The sequence below is a fragment of the Peromyscus maniculatus genome, chromosome 2 (genome assembly GCF_049852395.1).
Source record: "Peromyscus maniculatus bairdii isolate BWxNUB_F1_BW_parent chromosome 2, HU_Pman_BW_mat_3.1, whole genome shotgun sequence".
Taxonomy (NCBI): Eukaryota; Metazoa; Chordata; class Mammalia; order Rodentia; family Cricetidae; genus Peromyscus; species Peromyscus maniculatus.
Window position 1 is genome coordinate 15,726,927 of NC_134853.1, and position 23,716 is coordinate 15,750,642.

Below are 23,716 nucleotides of genomic sequence, written 5' to 3' on the forward strand. Positions count from 1 at the left end.
CTTCATAATGCTGTGACCCTTTAATACAGTTCCTCACACTGCAGTCACCCCAACTATAAAGTTATTTCGTTGCTACTTCATAACTGTAATTTTGCTACTATTAGGAACCATAATGTAAGTATCTGACATGCAGGATATTCGACAGGCTGAGAGCCGCCAATGTAGGGGGTTCCAGGCCAACCAGAGCTACAAAGTGAGACCACGTCTCAAAGACAAACAAAAAACCAAGGTGGATGATGCCTGAGGAACACTCAAGGCTATCTTCTGATCTCCACACACATGCCCAAACATGTATTAGTATATGTACACACAAAATTGCATGTGCAGGAACACACACACACACACAACAAAAATGTACTCAAATACTAATTGCTAACAATACCATACGGTATATTCAAAATTTTGTTTAAGGTCGATCTCACAGAAGCAGTCTGATCACAAAATAAAAATGTTTAAACACAGTGGCCTTTCAGTCCTCTCTAGCATCCTGGCAGGTACATTTTCAAATGGGAATCCTGGTGTCCAGGAGAGGCCTGATCCCGGTCACCCAAGCAGAATCGCTGGCCTTACACTTCTTCCTGGGCAGGAAAACTGAACCAGCCAGGACAATGAGCAGACTGAGAATTACCACTAGGCAATTCCAATCTCTTCTTATCTGAGGGGGGAAAAAGAAAAGAGAAAAACAGGCCATGAATGGTCTCGGCACAGCCAAGCACACCTTTGTTTTATGGCCTAGAGATCATCTCAGCTCGGGCTGGGCTGTGGCACACAAGACAGGGGTCTCGTGTCCTCTGTCAAGGCTTTCTCTTTGGTGGTGAAAATGTGAGCCCTTAACTTTCAGAGCCCAAGTCACTCTGAAAGTTAAGAACAGAACTTCTTAAGGTCCCTGAGCCTTACCCAGATGGGAAAGCACTTAGAAGTTACTTAGAATCCTTTAATCAAAACGGAACAAAATCCTAATTACAACTGTCCCTGGAATAAGACACCTCCTAACTCATCACATCTCACCAGAGGCCGACCCACTGGGAACATGGGCTCCACTTCGTTAAGTAAAGACAACATCTCAAGTTTTCCAGGAATGTTGACTCGTTTTTTTCAGGCATAAAGTAGTATTTAGAGGGTTTGCTTCTTAGTCTTGAAGCTGTTAATAACCTGAAGGAGATTAGCCGGCTACAGAACAGTAATCCATCCCAGGTAACAATGGCTAAGGTGTTCCAGCACACAGGAAACTCATCTCAGAATCGGCATTGGCTCAGATGCACACAGGCAAACGCCAACATGGAATCGATTTTTGTATGAATCGATTACATATGGTTGTAATTTCTAAACAATACAATGTAAATAAAAGACCTAGCGGCACCGAACTCTAGGAAATTATATATTCCTGCCAGCCCTGATGCCAGTACCACTCCAAAGCAGGGAAAAATGTTCTTGAAGGGGGTCAACACCACAAAACCCACCAGCAGGGTCACTTAAGATTCCACCTTAAACGAACCATCTTCTGTTCCATCCTCTCCTCCTCTTCTCTTCCCTCCCCTCCCCTCCCCTCTCCTCCCATTCTATCCCATCCTATTCTATTCTCCTGACATAGACCAGGAGAGGCATTTTCAGGAGAGTGTGCACGCTCGTGTGTGTGTGTGTGTGTGTGTGTGTGTGTGTGTGTGTGTGTGTGTGCGTGCGTGCGCGCGCGCCCATTATCCACAGCACTGCAAAACCTGGGTGAGCCACACACCCTCAATGTTTGCAAAACTTAGTTCATTTCCTTCAGACGTACCATCCCCACAAACCTGGCTCTGCTCCCCCAGCTCCAGGTGAACATTCACACCAGCCATCCAAAGCCCTGTGGATGTGGATACACCTGTCTACCTGGGATCACTGTTAAACACAGTATGTATCACCCCTACCAGACTAAGCTGCCTGGAGGTTAATTCCATGACATGCTAAAGCCCACACATCACTCAAGACACATCAGCACCAACTTCATCTCGCAGACAGAGCTCCTGGTCACTTCAGTTCCTTCTCCTCTAACATTACAGCCAGATAAACAACAGTCCCCAAGGATCACTGCAAGGTCTACCTGATGGGCTCCTCCCACAGAGTACTAAGGTGAACTGTCAAAACTTCAAATGTAGGCCCCAACCCCACATAGGGTCCTAAATGTATGAACCAACAACTTGGGAAAGGTTTCTGAATGCACAACTGTTTACCACTCTTGTTGGTGGTGGGATCTGGGAGAATGGAGCTGATAAAGGAGGCAGATTAAAGTCTCATGAAATAGCCAATTTTATTCTGAGCATCAGATGATTTATACTCAACAAGAGTCACGTGACTAGAGTGTCCAATCACAAGGACATGCCTCACACAGCAAACCATGTGTTTCCATAGAGGCCTATGAACAAATAACGATAGCCAGTTGTAATGATTAATCTGAAGTAAACTCACTCCTACCCACTATACCTGGGAGGGGCACAAAAGCATGAGCCAAGATCAACTCCTTGTTTTTTAAGAAACTGAGGTCACAAGCCTCTTGTTTTCTTGGAGTTTTCTCACAAGCACTCAGAATTCTCCTCACACATCTCCATTCCCGGATGTGTTCTGACACACAAGGACCAAAAATGAAGTCCATATCAGGCATGCAAGGACCCTGAGGAAGTTTCTGGCAGGGCTCATCCACATTACATCTCCTGCCTTCACTGCAGCCGTGGCTCGGAACACACAGTGTGTACACTTTGTACTGTGCACCGTCCACACCACACAATGCCCACACACACACATCTAGGCTCAGCTTTGAATGTTATGAACGGCAGTATCTGTGCTACACACACAATCTTCTACTCTTCTAGGAAAATAATGGTCTAATTTCTGAAAACAAAGACTTCTTAGCAGCGTCTTTCCGGGGTCCTTCGGCATACAAGGTCAGTACACTACTGGGTTGGATGTGTTAGACAAACAAGCACACCCAGCTCATTAGTGTGCAAATTTGTTTTCATCTTTAATGATAAAGTGTGTACACCAAAGAACTGTTTTCCCTTTTTTCTTTATGATTTACTATCAGTAAGTGTTTGGTTTGTATACTTATTTCATGTATCCAGGGTCAGATAAAAAGACCTCAGGTAAAAAGGAGACATATGGAAACAGGCCTGATCTGTATCACCAAAAGTGTACTCTGGGGTTCTCTTTCTCCTGATCATGACCGTGAGGAAAGCCATGCTGTGAAAGGCTCAAGAAAAGACCCCCGGAGCAAGGCACCGACCCTGAGCAACAAACACCCACGCAAGTGCAGAGTCCGCCCGCCAGCCCCCGGAGACTCGAGGATGGCTAGGATGGCGGCGGTACCTGCTGGGGCCTTGCTGAAGGAGGCGTGTCACCGGGGGTGGGCTCTGGGTTCCCAGTGTGCTCTCTGCCTCCCGCTTATGGGTTGACAAGTGTCTCTCAGCGTTGCTGCTGCCATGCCTCTTCCTAGTCTGACTCTAACCTTCTAGAATTGTAACTCCAATGAAAGGCTTTTCTGAAAATAAGTTGTCCTAGTGTCTAAGTTACTTTTTCTATTGCTGTGCTAAGACACCATGACCAAAGAAACTTACAAAGAAAGAGTTTACAGTTTTAGAGGGTTGGAGTCTGGCATGACTCCATCCACAGCAGGGAGCATGGCCACAGCATGGCGCTGAAGCGGTGGCTGACAGCTCACATCTGTCACAGCTGTGAGGCAGAGAGGGAGACAGAATGGTGTGGGCTTTGGAAACTTTAAAGCACCACCGGTGACACACCTCTTCTAACAAGGCCACGCCTCCTAACCGGTCCCAAACAGTTCCACCAACGGGACATCAAGGATTCAAACAAATGTGCTTAGGGGGCCATTCTCACTCAAACCGCCATACTTTGCCATGGTGTTTTATCACAGCAATATAAAAATAACTAATACAACCACATCGCTCTACTCAGGAATCTAAGGAGGAAGAAATCATGGCAAAACCTCTAAGGGTTAGTTAGTTCCATTTTCTTTCTTTTTTTTTTTTTAAGATTTATTTATCATGTATACAGTGTTCTGTCTGCATGTATGACTACAGGCCAGAAGAGGGCACCAGATCTCACTACAGATGGTTGTGAGCACCATGTGGTTGCCGGGAATTGAACCCAGGACCTCAGGAAGAGCAGCCAGTGTTCCCAACCGCAGAGCCATCTCTCCAGCCCCCTAGTTAGTTCCATGTTTGTTATATGCTAAGATTCGAGTACACGCTACACTGAATTGGCACCAAAGCAGAAAAAAAGAAGAAAAGAGGCAAGTTGGTAGGTCGTTTTCTTAATTAAAGATTGATGTGGAAGGGCAAGTCCACCGGAGGGTGGTACCACCCTGGGTTGGTGAACTTGAGTTCTGTAAGAAAGCAGAGTAAGCAAGGCACGAGGAACAAGCCAATCAGCAGCATGCCTCGATGGCCTCGGTTTCAGTTCCTGCCCTGACTTCCCTCAGTGATGGAGTGGGACCTGAGAGTTGTAAGCTGAAATAAACCCTTTCCTTCCCAAGTTGCATCTGTCAGTGTTAAATCGGAGCAAGGGCAGCCTGACTAAGATGGATGGCTTGGGGCCAGAGGTTTGAGGTAAGTCTGGACAACGTCACAAGGCCCTTTCTCCAACATTTCCTAATTAAAAAGCTCATTTACAATGCGTCCCTGAAATATTCATGAAATAGAAAGATCAAGACTTTAAATCATCATGAAAGTCACATTCATTTAACGGTTGATCTTTCAAGTGAGACACATGTAAGATAATTCAAAGTTTAAACTACATATGACAAATGTTGTAACCAGATTTAAAAATTGATCGGGGGATGGTCAGAATCAGGAAGAACAGGCGTGCTTCTTCAAATGAAAGCAATTTTGTCAGGCAAGGATTTTGTGATGTTCTGTGTCATTCTGTATAGAGTAACAACAGATCATTCTTTAACCTACCAGAGAGTTTCACAAAATACTAGAAACAATGCTTAACTTCCATCTCCCCTGTATCAGTGTCTAAGGCTGTGATTTTATAGTTAGCGCTGAAATCAAAGCTGGAGAAAATTAACCAGTCCTTAATCATGAACTGTCAAGATGGTCCCTGTGGAGGCCCTAGAGAAATCCATCAGGCCTCACCAGAACCAGGAAGTCACCTCAAGCTGAGGCTAAATGACCTTTCCCTCTCCCCCCTGTCACTGAAAGCCTGTCTCTGTCACAGAGCTGAGACCACGGTCACCTCTCCATAGCAACGCAGCAAGCTCCTTACATTAAATATTTATTAGGTCTCGGGCCAGGAGGCATCTGGGGGAAGGCCAGGAGAAGCACACACAGCTCGCCAATCCTTCCTTCAGAAACACTTCCGTTAGATTCCCTGAAACCACCTCAGAAGGGGGGGAGGTGTCCACAAATGGTTCTGTGGGATGGACATGCATTGGACTGTCCCTTTGATATGGCTTTTATGTCCTTTTCTTATAAGGCGTTCTGTGTCCATGCTGACCAAACAAGAATTATCAAAGTGTTTAGGGCACTTCAACTTCCTCAGCTCCTGATCCCAGGAAATTAAAACAAGAACTTAATAGAGCAAGGCTTTTTTTAAAAAGATTATTTATTTTATGTATATAAGTGTTTTGCCAGCATTTATGTCTGTGTACCACAAGTGTGCCTGGTGCCTGAGGAGGTCAAACGAGGGTATGAGATCCCCTGGAACTAGAGTTACAGATGGTTGTGAGCTCCCTGTGGGTGCTGGGAACTGAACCCAGGCCCTTTGCAAGAACAAGTGTTCTTAACCACGGAGCATCTCCCCAGCCCCATTCTTTTATTTCCTTGAGACAGGGTCTCATGTATCCCCGACTGACCTGGAACTCCCTTCAAAGCATCACTTAAAATCCAATGAGCCCTTTACATCATGGTTCTTTGGAAAGGATTAAAATGGAAATGCATTACTCTGTGGGTTACCCTTTCATCTGTTTCCAAAAACTACGTGAGCCTGAAATTGGACAACTCAGACTCAGCTGAGGCCTCCTGGGGGATCACTCCCGTCTGGGAAGCCTGGGTGCTACAACCAGGGCACATTCTATTGTAGTGTGTTAGGGTTATCCACACATCCCGAAGCAGACTCAGCAAAGTCACTAACAAGGGTTCCCTGTGTGAGAAGGCCTGCTCTGCCTCTCTCAACTCTGCCCCAACAGCTAAGCGAAAACCAGACTTGCCAAGAGGCTGGAAGATAAAACTGCCATCGTGCTGAAGACCAGCTTGTGGCCAACAGGGTGACCCTCTGCTAAGATCCTAAAGGCAAGTAAGTGATCTCTAAATGGAACGGCATTTGTCACCACAGATGGTGGGACACACTGGCACGGGAAGGTCATCTGTGTGCTACAGGACTGTTTAGGGAGCTGCTGCTGTGTGTAGACACTTCCCAACAGGTGCTCCGAGGACAGAATGAGCCCCTAAGAATTGAAGCAGCGTTTCTTCCTTAGGAGAGCTGCAGAATCCAGGCCCAAAGGCAGTAACCAGAAACACAGTGGGCAACAGAGGAAGAAGGCCTCCACAGACACCACATTGTGTGTGCAAGAAATGACCGGCTCTGGAGCTGGCCAGTTAGGCACTAAACAGGTTCACTGAGGCAAAAGGGGAAAAAATTTCCTAAAACTAAACTTAAAAGTAACGCCTTTTATTATGGAACAATTCCCCCCAGGTTGGTTGGTTTGCTTTGTTTTGTTGAGAGGAAACACTCTTATTTTTAAAATAATGGAAGCTTTTGGTTTTTCAAGACAGGGTTTCTCTGTGTAGTTTTGGTGCCTGTCCTGGATCTCGCTCTGTAGACCAGGCTGGCCTCAAACTCAGAGATCTGCCTGGCTCTGCCTCCCAGGTGCTGGGATTAAAGGCGTGTGCCAGCACCACCTGGCCACCTATTCGTGTTTTTGAAATATATAAGAAAAAATTTAGAGAGGCTGGCCAGTAATCCAAAGCCACTTCAGACTATTTTAAAGGGTCCAGTCAGGACACTGTTCCGATTTCATAGCACTAAATTAGCTCCAAATTGGAAGGTAACTAAGACAAACTACCTGGGCGGGTCTTACTGAGCATGGAGAAGCCAGTGTCTAAACTAAGATTTCCTATGATCAGCAATTTCACTTCTGCACATTATCCTTGACGAGCATGACCGCACACAGGACACTACAAAGATGTTTGATAAAGCACTTGTTTATAATAATTAACAAAAATCAACACTGGAAAGAACCAAAATATCCACCAACTGCCATGAGATCATTCCACATAAATGCTCTGGAATGTCAGGGAGCAGCTGGGAAGGATGAAGTGACCAGTAGGTGCTTGGACAGAACTCTGAGTGACCCAGAGCAGATGAAAAATACACCAACGTATATATAGCACATCAACATTTGCTTTTCTAAAAAGGCACACAAGGGGGCTGGAACGATGGCTCAGTGGTTAGGCTCACTGGCTGCTCTTCCAGAGGACCTGGGTTCAATTCCCAGCACCCACATGGCAGCTCACAACTGTCTCTAACTATCCAGACCCAGGGAAACTGATGCCCTCTTCTGGCCTCCAAGGGCACTACGGGCAAGTGATGTACAGAAAGACGCTGGCAAGACACCCATACTAATAACATAATTTTAAAATAAAGTAAGAAGGCACACAAGAGCTGGGGTGTGACCAGTGGTCGGACACTGGCAGAACCCATGTGAAGCCGTGGGTTCACTCCCCATTCACACGTACACACAGCACATACCAGCTAGACATGGTGGTTCATATCGGTAATCCCAGATCTTGGGAGCAGAGGCTGTATGAGCACCGCAAGTTCAAGCACAGGTCAAAAGACATACCACGTTCCAGGTCAGCCAAAGCCACCCAGAGACTGTCTCTCAAATAGCAAGAAACAAAACTAAACAACAACACTCCTCCCCGCCCCCAAAAAAGTGTGCAAGAAAAAAAAAGTCAATTTTATATAGTGTGACCAAATGTGGTTTCACTTGCTAAGTCAAACTCTGTGGATGGAGTTCCATCGGTCCTCCAGATGTCCCTTAGGCTTGGGGAGGCCTGGTTCACACAGGTAAGCGGAGATACAACAGGACGACTGTTATCTGAGGTCCCTGAGCTTCAGCTATGTCTATGCCCACCCCACCCCCCTTTAATAAACAGTCTGTGCATGGGTCCTGTCAGTTAGAAGTGTCTGCTTTGCAGGGTTGCAGGCACCAGAGAGGGACAGGTACATGGTCGGCTGTATCTGCGGGACATGTAAAGCTCACAGATGGCCGAGCAACGTCGGTCATGAGCGACACATCCAGGAAGGGTTTCTCTCCTAACTCCCAACAGTTCAACTGGTCTTAGTGTTGCCTTCTAAAGAGCAAACATGTATGTGACAAATGGCCAACTGTAATAGGAAGAAGAGCTAGCAGCCGTGGAGAGGAGAGTCCGAACAAAGCAGGCCTTGTGTGAGGAGCGCTCCTTCTCAAGTCTTTTGTTGTCCTGCGGCAACAGCTGGGCTCCCAGACCCTGCCGCCCTCCTGGCTCTGGCTGGAGCTGTCTAGTGGGGCAGCGGGCAGAGGACGTAAGAGCAGGAGCCTGGAGGGAGATGCATCAAGCCTCATGAGGACTGGCCAAGGCACCTATAAAGTCCTGATCAAGCTGGTTCACCACGGTGGAGCCTAGAACACGCACACGCACACACACACACACACACACACACACACACACACACACACACACGCACGCACGCACGCACGCACGCGCCATTAACTTCACAGCCAGATTGGGGGTGGGGAACCTTTACTAACAACATTTCTGAAGGTAAAAATAAATTCTACAAGATTTACAGAAACCTAAAAAAATATGAGGTTCATGATACTTAATATTTGCTCAACAAACGGCCAAAGAGGCAGCCCATTAATTTTCCTACTTTGCCATAAATTATGATCTAAAGCAGTGTTTAAAACTGAGTGGTATTTTTAAAAGAATTATTAATTGCCAGCAAGGTGCGGTAGCAGGTGCCTGTAATCTCAGCACTGTGCAGGCAGAGTCAAGAGGATTGGGAGCTTCGGGCCAGTCTGGGCAACACAGCAAGACCCTTGCCTCCAAAAATAAAAAACAAAACGGATTAAAACCGATCCACATCTAAAATGTTTTCTTGTGTGTATGCGTGTGTACAATGTGCGCGGGTTTGGGCATGTCTGTTCCCATGTGTGTGGGCACACTCACTATGTGCAGGCCTGAAGTTGACCTGTGTCTTTCTTGATCTCTCTGTTTACCAAGGCAAGGCCTCTCACCAATTACAGCTAGTGTGGCTACACCGCTCGCTCACCATGGGGATTGCCCCTCCCTGCCTCCCAGTGCTGGGATTCCAGGAGACACGTCTGCCTGGCTTCTGCACGGGATGTGAGGATCCAAACTTCAGAGTTTGTGACTGTGCAGCACGCACCGAGCCCTCTCCCGGAACAATACATATCTGAGTCAACTCTCAGACATGAGTCAGTCTCCTTCAAACTCACTGCATAGCCAAAAACAACCGTGCACATCTGTCGCTCCTGTTGCATGCGCTACCCGCGCCAGGTTCATATGATGCTAGGGATGGATCGAACTCAGGTTCTCGTGCACATTAGGTAAGCACCCTCCCAACCGAGCTACATCCCCAGCCCTGAAGTGTGTTAAACTGAGAGCCTACCCGATCTAACACAGAAATGCTCGGCATTACCGCTAACACAGCAGGCGAGAGGTGGTGCTGGTGTTTTGGGTTTTGATTTTTGGTTTTTTGAAACAGGGTTTCTCTGTGTAGCCCTGGCTGTTCTGGAACTCACTCTGTAGACCAGGCTGGCCTCAAACTCACAGAGATCTGCCTGCTCTTGTGACGCAAGCCTTTAATCCCAGCAGGCAAGAGTTTTAAAAGCCCATTTCTAGAACAACCCAGATACCCTTCCTTCACTTTCTCATAAAGAACAAGCAGTTTTGCTCTAACAAGAACTCTTCCGATTTCACTGGGGAAAAAAAGCAAATACATTTTCTCTGCTGAATTTGGCAACATCTGCCGGTCCAGGTCCACCCTTGTCTTCTCTCCGATGTGGGAGGTCATCACCACCCACTTGTATTCTGACACAGGCAAAGAACCCCTGCTTGAGGCCACAGAAGAGCCACAGAGAAACAGCCGTGTGTCATTCAACTGTCTGGGTCTCAATTTTTCACTGTACAGAGGAAATATATAGAATTCTTTTTTAACCTGAAAGCAAACACAGGTCTTACCGCTCCCTACTCAGCCAACTTATTGCTTCCTTTATCTAGGCCAGATTTTTGGCTATATCCATTTAAGAAGTTTAGGTTCTTTTTCCAGAGAAGCAGTGAAAAGCGACATAATTATAGCTTCCTATAACGGGAATATCCAAAAAAAATTGAAAAAGATCCACCACGGTGCGGCAGGAACAACAACAGTAGTAACAGGATTATTCTTTGTCTCTAAAGACTAGATTTAAAACTTTAAAAACAGGAATGCCCAACAATGCTGGGAGTCTGTTTTCGCCCCAGCCCCTGTACGAGGCCCCTGCAGACCCCTAAGTGCCACACAGTCAAACTGCACCACAAAGCCGGGGGTTCCCTCGTTCCACCTTCAAGCCCCACTGTGTTGATGGTGCCCCTGGAAGGCCTTACCCGTCACTCCGTTTACCTGAAATCAGTCCATTAGAGCCAGGCATTTGCTGTGACGTTGTCTTCTGAAAGGTGCAAGGCGCACTGAATGATCTTTGTGCAATGTATCCATTCCTACGCGAGTCAAGCCGGAAGATAAAAGCAGGACACCGGAAGTGACTACCTTCATCTCGGTACTTCAGCAGAGACCTACGCATCTCCAGGCAAGACACTTTTATATGAACAAGAACCCTGTGTCCTCTGTTCCTTCAAAGCAGGACACTGCAAGGCTGGGGTTTGGAAGTGCCCTCCGAAATGTGTCTGATTCGCATTAATAGTTTGAAAAGGGGAAATACAAACACGCCTTTATCTTCGGCGTCAACCTGATACAAACCAGGGTATATCTGGGAAGAGGATTTGCCAAGTAAGGGGTAGCTTCTATCAAGTTTGCCTGTAGGCAAGTCTGTGGGGCATTTTCTTAATGGATGATTGATGTGGGAGGGCTCAGCCCACTGTGGGCGGTGCCATCCCTAGGGCAGGTGGTTTGGGTTGTGTCAAGAAGCAGGCTGAGCAAGTCATAAGGAGCAAGCCAGTAAACAGCACCCTTCCTGGTCTCCACTTCAATTCCTGCCTCCAGGTTCCTGCCTTGACTTCCCTCCAGGAGGTCATGACATGGAAATATAAAATGCAATTAACTGTCAGGTGTAGTGGCATACATCTTTAATCCCAATACTCAGGAGGTGGATCTCTGTGAGTCTGAGGCCAGCCTGGTCTACATAGTGCCAGGACAATGTAGAGACCCTGCCTCGGATAGATAGGTAGGTAGGTAGATAGATAGACAGACAGACAGACAGACAGACAAATGAAAAGAAGGAAAGAAACCCTTTCTTCCCCAAGTTGCTGTTGGTCAGTGTTTCACCACAGCAATAGGAGCCCTAACTAGGTCACTTTCCCTTGTGGGTCTGTATCTCAGAAGCAAGTGAATCCTTCCTCCTCTTTTCTTATGGAGGGATGGAGAGCTGATCCGGGAAGGGAGAAAAGGGGCAGGCAACTTGTAGAGGAGCAGCCTGTAGAAGTTAGACCCGCCCCTAACATAACTGACAGGGTCACATGACCAGGAGCAAAGCACCGAACCAAGGCGGGTATACAACGCTGTTAGGAGACTGGCCTTCCTCAACACCCATCCTTCAAAAGAATGCTCACTACACTGAAGACCGTAAAGCGAGATTCCATCGCTGAGGATGTCTTACAAGAAAAAAGGCAAGCTCACGCAGGTCCCGGGTTCCCTTTGAACACAGGAAACCTGATATCTTGAAGGGCTGCCAAAGAAAGCAGCCTGTGTGCTCAGGGAAAGGCCTGTGATTAAGAACTTGAACATTGACCTGACAGGGTGTGTGCAGGGGAGGGAGAGAATGTATCGAGTAAAGAAATGACTTTTATTAGGATGCCCTTAAACTGCTGTTAGCACATGTGCCCCCTGATGTCCACACAGCCAAACCCAGAACGGCCCTTGGACACTAACAGGTAAGTGCAGGAGCAAAGTGTTTAAGTGTGCTGAGGTGTCAACAAGTAACTTAATGTTATGGTTTGCGTCTGAACTGTCTCCTCCCACCAGCTCGCGTTTTGAATGTCTGTCCTCGGCCAGTGACTCTATTTTAAGAGGCTGTGGAACCCTTAGGAGGTGGGACCTAGCTGCAGAAGCAGCTCATTAGACATGGGTCTTTGAAAGTTACAGCCCAGCCCAAGGTTCCTGCCTCACTTCTTCCTCATGGTCAAATCACATGAAGAAACTGCCCCCGTCACCATGGCTTCCCTGCCAGGATGGACCAAGATCCTCAGACACTGTGAGCCTAAACAAACAAGCAAAGTTTCTTCACTTCAGTTGACTCCGTCAAGCATTTTGGCCACAGTGAATTAAAAGAAATAATACACCTAATTTCTTTAACAAATTTGTAGAAATAAATTAACTTTTCAAAGTATGATTTCTTTATAAAATGCATTATTGCTATGCTTTCTTATCTGTTTCTACACTACAGTTACAGATAACATATGTTTAAAACAAGAAATAAAAGAGAAGAGTGAATTCATGGAGGCAGGTAGATCTGGAGTTCAAGGCCAGCCAGAGCTAGATAATGACTTTGAGGACAGTTGGTTATATGAAACCTTACATAATAATAATAATAATAATAATAATAATAATAATAATAATGTTATTACTATTATTACTTTAGAGCACAGAAAAACACTAAGCACATGAAATGCAATGCTTTGGTTTTAGAATGCCTACAAATGGAAAGAAGTCGGGGTTAATCACAATGCTCTGGGCTCCTAACCCCGAAGGTGACTACTGCTATCTCACAGTAAGATCGGCAGAAGTTCACTGCCTCCCTAGGGAAAATCCTCTCCGAGCACCTGGGAGGGCAGACAAAGCCTCCAGTGCCCTCGCACATCCCCCTGCCCCCTGCCCCCTGCCCCCTGCCCCCTACCCCCTGCCCCCTGCCCCCTGCCCCCTGCCCTCTCCTCGGCCGTGGAACTTCTCTCTGCTCTGGCTGAGAACATCCCATCGGTGGATGCCTCCGCAGTTCCAAGTCCAGATCCCTCCTGAAGGCTTGGCTACGGGCTGGGAGAGGACTCTGACAGGAAAGCGCTTGCCTTGGCAGCAGGAGGATCGAGTCTGGTCCCCAGCATGGGTGTAAAAAGCTGGGCTTGGCGGTGCACACCTACAATTCCACCTCTGGGGAGGTGGCAGCAGGCAGATCCCGAGACTGGCTGGCCATGCAGCCTAGCCTGTTTGGTGAGCTCCAGGCCAGGGAAAGACGTCTCAAAAAACAAGGTGGACAGTGCCGAAGCAACAAAAGCTTAGGCTGTCCTCCGGCCTGCACATGTACACATACACACATGCATACACACTTGTGCACACACACGCAACAGTACACACAACACACACACACACACACACACAAAATATTGTTTTTAAGTAAACCAATTCCATTTTTGCAAAACTCATTTAGACTAAGGGTTCCTACATTGGTAGATGATAATGCACTGCAGATTTTCTTTGTGATGTTGGAGAGTTCCTTAGACCCTCTAAACTTTGAACCCACTCACCGGTAAACAGGAAAAGACCACAGCAGGAGTCAGGACTCTGAAAGCACTTGATAAAAGATAGCATCCTCAGCAAATAAAATGCTTTCTGCTGCACACAGTACCGGCTGAAAAGAATTAAAAACTTCAAATTCCCCAAAAGCTCCCAAGTCCCAGGCTGTCCCCTCTGCGTCCAGTGTCCTAACCACCACCGAGCACTGGCCAACAATGCACAGAACTGCGTCATTATGACGGCTTGGCGACATTGGTCTTACTTAGAACACAAGGTCGGGTATAAGGCTGTAGTGGGAATGAGAAAGTGGACATTAAAAACACATATATACTATTACTGCCAAAAGAGGGGGGTGAGTGGACAAGCATCTTGGTGAGCAGAAGGTTCAGAGGGAGGAGGGCGGCTTATTGTCCCCAGGGCCACAAGAGTGGAGAGAACAATAAGCCCTCCTCCCCCTGACCCTTTCCTCTAGGCCAGGAAAGACTTCAAGAGCCAGGGCCTAATGGTAGGTGGCATCCATGGTGGATGTGACAGTCCCACAGGGGCCACATCCTAGCAGGGACCAGATTCCAGGCAGAACTGATTCACAGCTCCTGCAATCCCATTAGGAAAGATAAATCTAAATTTTCTTGTATAACTTTAAATCAGTTTTTTTTTTGGGGGGGGGGGTTCAATTATGATACCCTTAAATCAGGAAGAGAAAAATACCAAGCCATGGTCCCTTCTTTCTCTATTGGCCCAGAGTATGACAGTTTTTAAATCCCTAACTAATAGGTTGAAATGTTTCTTCTATATTTAGAAACAATGCATGTATATATGCAAATAAATTAGCCTTGAAATAGCAAGGAAATTAATAATAAATGAACAAAGTGAACAAAATAGGTTTCTGGGAATTTTTTTCTTATTATTCCTGCAAAAAAAAAAACACCAAACCAGTAATACTTCGCATAGGCTGTGTTATTAGACAGATGCATGAAATCGCTCTTGCAAGTGGAGCAGGTCTGAAAGGGAAATTGGGGAAATGGCAGGAAAGGGGAGGCCGGGGAAAGCCTACGTAAGGCGCACGCTCGGAGTAGAGAGGGACACGTGACCTGGGGTCGTGAGCGAATCCGGTCATCTAGAACCCTTGCAAAGTTGAAGCTGGCTGTCTTCCCATCTCAAACCCATCATCTACAGTAAGCTGGCGAAGGCGCTATAACCCAAAGCTGCTCACCCAGAGAGACCTGTCAGTCTGTCTTCACTCCGAATGGGGACGTTCAATCTTACCGAACCCCCGAAGCAATGGGCAGGAGGATCCGTTTATGCTCGGGGCGCGGGGGCCTCACAGTGAGAGAGAGCAATGGTCTGAAGGAAGGAGCTGACTGACTCCCGCCTCAGGAAGCTGAATCAAGAGTTTCTGCGCGAGACGACTTGACAAATCTAGACTTGGCACAGCCGGTCCCATCACGTGAACACAAGCTCCCTCAGCCTCAGAAACCACCGGCTGAGTCTGCAAATTCACCGTGTCTCCAATTTTCCTCAAATGCCACCACCGGGTTAAATCGCTTCTCTGACGACAAGACCACCCAGGGGATGGATAACACTTTCCCGGGACCAGTATTTCATAAGTGCTTCTCCTCTGCAGTGCTCTCACACATAAAAATGAATTACTGCTTATAGACTTGGGCTGCCTGAAGGTCAAACTATAATATCACCAGGAAAACGCACTTTGCATGAAAAGCCATCTTAGCTAAAATCAGGGCATCTACTGGACAGCAAATCTGGTTTCTCCTCCTTTTACAGACACTTGCAAAGGCCAAACTTCTCATCCTCTGCACTTTAACAGTTAAAAACATCACTCAATGCAGGGCAACAGGCACTATCACTTAACCAAAAAGTTCTGTTCAAACGCCCCCCCCCCCCGACTCTTCCAAAAAGAGCGCCCCTTTTCTGCTGTCTCCCTCCCCCCATTCCCATAGACTCGGTCTGTATCTGCCATTTTCCCCAGCCTCATCCCCAATATCCTGGGAATCTCTCCTCACTGTCTACCACAAGCACTCATCACAGAGGCTAGTCTCTACTTGTTCACCTCGCCCTACCTGCATCTCCACAGATTTCGGAAGCCTACCTGTTTCTTAATTCACACCTGGAAGGGTCACGGTCCCAGCCCGCTTCTGTCTTGCTTCAGTTCCTCCATGGTCGTCACACAAAGTTCAGGTTTCCTGAACACAGTTCAGGTTTCCTGAATGTTGACATTCGGCCCACCTTTCTATTGGGAATGCTTCACCTCTGAACACATCTACATGGATGTCACACAACCATGTGGTGGTCTTAAAACAGAAGTACACACTCCCTGACACTCGTCCCATCCAAAGACGAAGTCTGCTTTCTCTCTCCTTGAGCCCAGGCTTGACCTGGTGGCACAGTTCTAACTACTGGAATGAGGAGAAATTAACACTGTGTGACTTACAAAGCAGGACTATAAAAAGCCACATGGCTTGTGCCTGCCCCTCCCAGGACTTCGGAGAAGCCCTGAGTAAGTGTATAAGACAGCTAGGCCCCCAAGGGCCACATGTGAGAGACAAGGCCAACAGAAGCAGGTATCCAAGGAACCCAGGCTGGAGTCTTCTAACACCGCCCCTCCCCCGCCTGAGAGGTGGGGTCTAGATCACCCTGGCCGCAGTCTCCCACTCTCAAGGCTGAGCACAGCCGACCCTGCTGCAGGCCTACAGCCATCCTGGTAGTACTTCAGCTGCCTGTGAGGGTGAGTTGCTCACACAGCCTTGGCAATGGGAAGAGACCTCAAACATGAACTGCTCTCAATAAATTCATTACCTCCTTCCTGATGTCTAGTCCCTTCTGTACTGGCTCTCCCAGTTCTTCCTACATCCAATAGGAAATGCTTTCTCTTCTTTTTCCTCAGTCTCCGGTTACTGGATTCATTCTCCCGCAGGCCTCCCAGGAACGCAACACACCCTTGCTTCACAGCCCTCTCACCTCCGGCCCAGAGCACAGAGAGAGACACGCCCTACCTGGCTTTTGTACCTTCTACTCAACCCCAAGGGACAGGCATTTCTTAACCCCAATTCCTGACCCTCAGTCACAAGGCCCTTCATACTCTCCAGGACCAACTCTCCTCCAGGCAGAGGCCATTTGTGAGGCTTCCAAACACTGTCTTCCTCCCTTCCCTCTCTCACCACTTCCTCCTGCCCTGCGTGGTCTTCGTCAGCTCAAGCCATTCAAGAGTGGCTCAAAGACACTAAGGTCTCACAGCTCTTGACTAAAGTCCAAAACGGAGGTGGCAGCAGACTGAGCCCTGTGAAAGCTGTTGTTTCTGGTTCACAGATGGTTTCTGCTCTGTCTTCATGTGGTAGACAGAGGGATAATCTCCGGCCTGTCTCTCCCCTGAAAAGGCACTAACTGGGCTGTGGGGGGGCCTCAAACAGCACTGTGTGCAAGCCCAAGGCCCCAAGTGCGATACTCAGAACCCATGGCTTTGGGGTTTTTTGTTGTTAAAAAATGTGTGTGTGTGTGTGTGTGTGTGTGTGTTATGTGTGTGTGTGTGTGTGTGTGTGTTATGTGTGTATGTGTGATTATGTGTGTGTATATGTGTGTCTCAAAGGTAGATTGTGTTTGTAATCCCAGCTGGAGAGGCAGAGATAGGCCAATCCCTGGGGCTCATTGGCAGCCAGCCTAGTCTATTTGGAGAATTCATGCCAATTAGAGACCCTGTCTCAAAAAAACAAGTTAGGGCGGGGCAGTGGTGGTGCCTTTAATCCCAACACTCAGGAGGCAGAGCCAGGCGGTCTCTGTAAGTTCAAGTCCAGCCTGGTCTACAGAGCGAGACCCAGGACAGGCACCAAAACTACACAGAGAAACCCTGTCTCAAAAAAAACCAAAAAAAAAAAAAAAGCTAGAGTACAGAACCTGAAGAACAACATTAGAGGTTGATCTCCAGCTCCCACATACATATGCATACACACACAGGCATTAACCCTACTCAGGAGTCCAACCTTCATGACTAAATTACCTCCCGAAGTCCTTACCTCCAAACACCACCCACACTGGAGCACCACCACATGAGTGGAGTCCACTGCGGCCTTCAGTTCAGAGGCTGGCTACTCTGGGTTCCCTTCTGCGAACCCGGCCCACGGTTGCTGGCTCCTCCCTGGCAGGGTCAGGTGGCGTTCGCACCATCTGCTTCCTTCGCAGGGGTGGTCACCCTACAGAAGTGTCCCTAAATAAATGACATTCTGTCTGCATGGGGATCCACTGAGTTCAAGTTCTCCAGAATCATCTAACGCTCAGCTTCAGTACCAGTAACGCCTGTAGCTTCTCAGATATTCACTCGATTTTCACAAATACTTGGGGTATTATCCATGTCAGAGAGGTGAGCTGACTTACCCACCGTCTCAGAACCAGACAAGGTCACGTGAAATCTGGAACCCGGATGTGATTTCATACCCAGCATGCTTTGCCCTCAACATTTACAATTAGCTCTGAAATGGGAGGACAGACAGACAGACAGGCCACCACTTCTTGGCACGATCTTCCACGCTCTACAGTAGCTATGCTACTGTCCCTTTAAGGGACACTGAGTAACTTCTAGATGATGTTAAGTCAGACAATGACATGTACATCCTAGCCTGACACCACAGATCAGAAGCCCAGATCTGTTTGTGCCAAGCACTGTGCTCTGGGGAAGTCACTCTATAAAGCAGGGTCACCGCTTATCACGACTCTGAGAAAAAAAAAGGAACCTCGATGCATTTAGAATAAAGCCCGGCACACAGCGAACACTCCAGAACACTCCAGAAATGCTGTCACGCTAAAAGGACTCCAGAAAACCCAAGCAAATGGGAGGCAGGCCTGTCACTTTGGTCCTTTGTCCCTCCAGACGGCAATTTGTTTTAATGAGCAGTGAGGAAAACATTTCTAAAAAGTGTGGCGCAGTGTATCCCACTCAGCAATCATTAAAAACCACCTGGCTTTGGCCCCAATGTCACTTTCTTAGAAACAATCGGTTTAATTAGAGTCGAGATTTTGTACTGTTTTTCACACCCAGCAGAGTAAATCTGGGGAAGCAAATGAAAACGGCCGTAGTGCTGCGAGCCTCAGAGAGAGCACCAGGCAGGACTCTCAGGGGAACCTCAGAGAGAGCACCAGGCAGGACTCTCAGGAGTGCCTGACGGCCGTGGGCATCGCACCTGGGCTCCGATGCCAGTCGCTGCTGGTCGTGGGCTCCTGGTCCAGGTTTCAGGAGCTCAGGAACAACCATGCTCTGAAAACGTAAGCTAGGCGTGGCGGCTCACACCTGTGATCCCAGCACTTGGGAGCCTGAACCCGACTGCTGCGGGTTCCATAGCAGCCTGGGCGACACAGCGAGCTTCAGCCATCCTGTCCCAAAATCAGAAACAGACAAAAACCCCAAATATAAGCACTTCATCAGTTTTAAATACCTTTTAGTATGGTTCATTGTTACAGTTATTCTGTATTATTAATGTATTTCTAAATTAAACACTAACAATGCACCGAGTGCTAGCTGAAGGTCTGGGCATCCACTGGGTGGATTGTGTAGCGGTAAAACGGCCCCATATGCTCACAGGGAGCGGCACTATTAGGAGGTGTGGCCTTGTTGGAGTGGGTGTGGCTTTGTTGGAGGAAGTGTGTCGCTGGGGGCGGGGCTTTGAGGTCTCAGAAGCTCAAGCCAGGTTTATTGAATCACAGTCACTTCCTGCTGCCTCCGGATGCAGATACAGAACTCTCAGCTATTCCTCTAGCACCATGTCTGCCTGCATGCCACCATGCTTCCCATCATGACGATAACGGACGAAACCTCTGAACCTTATGCCATGGTCATGGTGCCTCTTCACAGTGATAAAATCCTAACTACGATGGATGGTTTTAGAACATCTTCCACAGTATGAGGGACAAATGCACATTGACACACCCTATATACAAGAAATGGCAAAGCTGGTCATCCCTTTGATAAATGCTCCATAAAGGCAAAATGTCTCCCTTTTTCCTGTTCTGGGGAAACGTGCCCTCTTCAAGCCCTATGTCCTTCACAACCACATTCAAAGAAAGTATCCGAAAATCCCGTGAGGGGTCTGGGGATGTGGCTCAGTGGATAGAATATGCTTGCCCAGCACACAGAGGCTCTGGATTTGATCTCCAGCACTACATATATCAAGTTCAGTGCCATGCACCTATAATCCTAGTTCTTGAAAAGAGGAGGCAGGAGGATTCAAAGTTCAAGGTCATTCTTGGCTACATCCAGCTCCAGGATGGCCTGGGATGTAAATAAATAAATGAACAGTACCAAGGCCACCCACGTATCTTAGGCTCAGAAGACATTAGTAACACTGACAGAACATCAAAGAACTTGGTTTATTAAAGTAATGACATGCCACTATGCCCAATATCCTCTGCTGAATAAAAACTCAGCCAGCACCATCTACTTTCTGTACACATGGCATTTTGACAGACAGACAGCAGAAGGAAAGAACCAGTCTGCTCTATTTACAAAGCACATTTCCTGTGGTTTGCAGAAAGCTAGAAGCATATCTGAACATGTATTCCTGTCTCCCGGCCAAGCCAGCTTCTCCCTGATTCTTTGCTTTCACTGTCTACTCCCGTCAGACTCCATTCCCGCTGGAAGCCTCTCCAATCGGCCCGTGTGTGCTCTGTCCTGTGTCCTGTGCTTGCAGACTACCTCCGCCAACACCCACAGCGTATGGAGAAGTGTTCCGGGGACATTTTAGTTCTAGCTGAGGGCAGACTCTAGAAGACTGGATAAACCATTTTCTTTCCTTTTCCCGCCCTGCCAACTGAGCCACACTTCCTATGCCCATCCACACTGGCTCCAACAACCTCAGAATGTACCAGGGGACACAAGAGCCATTGAGTTCCCAGTTCAAAACCGTCTATATTCGATTTTTAAAACTGAATTTGCCTTTGCAACATGAAACAGTGTTTGTGAGCTAAGGTAAATAAATGAAACCACAGTGTTAGTACTGACTGTCAAGGCATCTGAAGTCAGCAGACAGACAGACTCCAAGAAAGAAGTATCAATGGCCACTCGAAGACATACAATATACCTAAAATGTCATCTAAAGGCATTTACTCTTAATATTATATTTTGTTAGTTAAGTTGGCAACTTCTCTTACAGCATTATTTGTAATAATGAAAATGGAATACAATCCATTAACAGCAGAGACATCCATGTCAACATACCAATGCCAGCATTACCGGTAATTTCTGGGAGTCCCTTCATGGTCACCACGTGACACCAAGGAAATCAGGGTCACTTCTTGGGGGCCCCACTCTCGTTAATACCAGAATTTAGGAACAGCCTCTTCCTGGAGTTCCCAAGAAAAGCCCAGGGCAGGCAAGCTGGAAATCTCAGCAGCCGCCGGGGGAGAAAGATGACGCAAGGGAGAGAGAAGTCCATGATGTTTCGGTTAAGCCATCATGGAGGTCAGCCACACTGGCAGAGGAGCAACTACATGACAGGGAAGGAAGCAGTAAAGAAGGGGTGAAAAGGCCAAAGTAACATACAATATACAAAATATATATCATATATATATCATACACACACACACACACAGGTTCTAGCCAGTGCTCCAAAGAAAGAGGGAGACAGAAGAAAAGGGAAATTATGCCTTTCTGTGCTGGGACGCAGGCAGTCGGGCAGACCCAAGGTAGGGCAGCAGCAGAAAAGCCTGGAACTAGGGGAGAAAAGCACATCATCTCATTAAAAGGGTAATTATTCCTCCCACTCTCCAGACAGCTTAAGGTGGAGCTGCCTTTGTGAGGAATGGTGCCTTGGCCAGATGCTAAACCAACCCAACTGGGTTAACTCTTAAAGGAGGAGACAATGGTACATGGCCATGTAAAGGAGGATTCCATTCCTACCCATACCACTAGGGCAGTGAAGCCATAAAAACCAGCATTTGTTTTCAAAACCGTGGCAAATTCCTTATTATCCAATAGCATTCAAAACAAATTATATAGATAGTATGATCCTGACAAAGATTATTCGAGGTATTCAATTAAAAAAAAAAGAACCACGGACTAAGCTGTGTATGCTACAGAATTCCTATAATCCTAGTGCTCAAGAAGGACCATGAGATCAAGACCATCCTGAGCTGCATAGTAAAAAAGACAGGAGAAAGACATGGAGGAAGGAGGGAGGGGGGAGGGAGGAGGGAGGGGGAGGGGGAGGGGGAAGGGAGGGAGGGAGAAAAAAGGCAGAGAAAGGGAATGAGGAGAAAGCAGAGCAGTTTCTACTGCTAAGAAAAAGGGATAAACTGATGGCATTTCCGTTCAGGTCACTGGGCAGGTTAACAGCAATATTCATTTGGAAATCAAATCTGGTAAGAACAGTAAAGGAAAAGTCGGACAGCAAAGGAAACAAAATGGAAGAACACTGAGGGAGATGTGCCTCTCACAGCATGAGCTCATCTTGTGAGGTTAGCTGCTGTCAGTGAACAAATCAAGCAGGAAAAAAAACAACTAAGAATTTAGTGTCTGACAGCAGAGGAACCCGTGGGGAAACCCACTGGGCAATCAATGGCACTGGGGGGGGGGTGTGAAGTGTTGAGGTGTTGAAATTCTTAACTTCACACCTCTGATTCGAATAGACTCCAGATGGGGGCCTAGAGAGATAGAGAGATAGCTCAGCAGTTAAGAGCACTGGCTGCTTTTCCAGAGGACCTGAGTTCAACTCCCAGCTCCCACATGGCGGCTCACAACTGCCTGTAACTCCAGTTCCAGGTGACCTGACACCTTCCTTCACACAGATATTTATGCAGGCAAATGGGTACACATGAAATGAAAATAAATTAAAAAATAAAAGAAACTCCAGATGGATGGGAGATTTAAATGTAAAAAATAAAACCATCAAAACAAAGTCCAAGCGAAGAAGGCATTTCTAGGAATGATTCATAAGCTAGAGGCTATAAATGAAAAGCATCATTTCTTAGTATTTCTGCTTGGAAAAAATATCCCCATGAAGTCAGAGAAGGGACTGCAAATTAGGAAAATCAAACACCATCTCATATCATGGACAGAAGGCCGCACTTCACAGAACAAGGCCGGGAAATACAAACAGCACAACAACAAAAAATAGCAATGATTACAGATGAACGTTTTGCAGAAAGTGAAATATAAATGTTAAGCACATCCCAAGAAGTGCAGACACTTCCCTGTCAGAAAAAGACACCAGCCAGGTGTGGCGGTTCACGGCTGAGATTGAGGCAGCAGGCTTACCACAAAGGAGGCCAATGTGGGCTACTTGGTGAGACCTTGTTCTCCAAATACAGAAGGGGAGAGTGTGGAGAAGGAGAAGAAAAGGGGATGGAGGTGAGACGGTGAGGGGCAGGGGGGAGAAGAGAGGACGAGTCATCATTCTGTTGTGAGATAAGTAAAGCGAAAAATGTGCAAGAATACCCTGACCACATGGTGTGGGGAGCAGACGCTCACACACGCCACTGGAATAATTGGCACTACTTCCACGGAGCAGGATTTGGCACAATCCAAAGTGAACAGTCATACTCTTGTAAGAATTCTTCCTACAGGCATGAGGCACACACATGTATTTGCTACAGTTTGCTCCAGTAGGAAAAGCCCAGCTCAGGGCATAGCTCGCCAAAGCAGGCTCCCTCTGGATAAGCTACTGTTCTATTGCTGTGAAGAGACACCATGGCCAAGGCAACTAATAATGGAAGACATTAGGGGCTTGCTTACAGTTTCAGGGGGTTAGTCCATTATCACCATGGTGGGGAACATGGACGCAGGCTGGCAGGCATGGCGCGTGGGCAGTGATCCTGATCCACAGGCAAGAGCTAGAGCAAGAGGGGGACTTGGAGGGAGGGGGAGAGAGGAAGAGAAAGGGGGAGAAGAGAGATTGGGCCTGGCACGGGCTTTTGAAACCTCAAAGCCCACTCCAGGGCCACACCTCCTCCAACAAAGCCACACCTCCTACAAAAAAGCCACACCTCCTACAACAAGGCCACA

The 23,716-nt window shown here is 47.3% G+C and overlaps 1 protein-coding gene across 8 annotated transcripts in view; it reads right to left on the reverse strand.

Annotated features, from left to right (window-relative positions):
• Tpd52 (tumor protein D52) overlaps positions 1-23,716 on the reverse strand; it is a 93,194-nt gene that overhangs the window by 64,002 nt on the left and 5,476 nt on the right. The window contains exon 1 of one of the 8 annotated variants that reach the window (XM_076563791.1): positions 16,531-16,645. The exons of 3 other annotated variants lie outside the window; for them this stretch is intronic. Coding sequence is in view for 2 of the 5 variants with exons in the window: in XM_042270777.2 (XP_042126711.2) it covers positions 13,728-13,950 (223 nt within the window). In the remaining 3 variants the exon portion in view is untranslated. Of the gene's footprint in view, positions 1-13,727; positions 13,966-15,823; positions 16,289-16,530; positions 16,646-23,716 lie in introns of those variants that run through there. 4 more of the 8 variants (XM_076563790.1, XM_076563792.1, XM_076563793.1 and 1 more) reach the window with 4 other exon arrangements.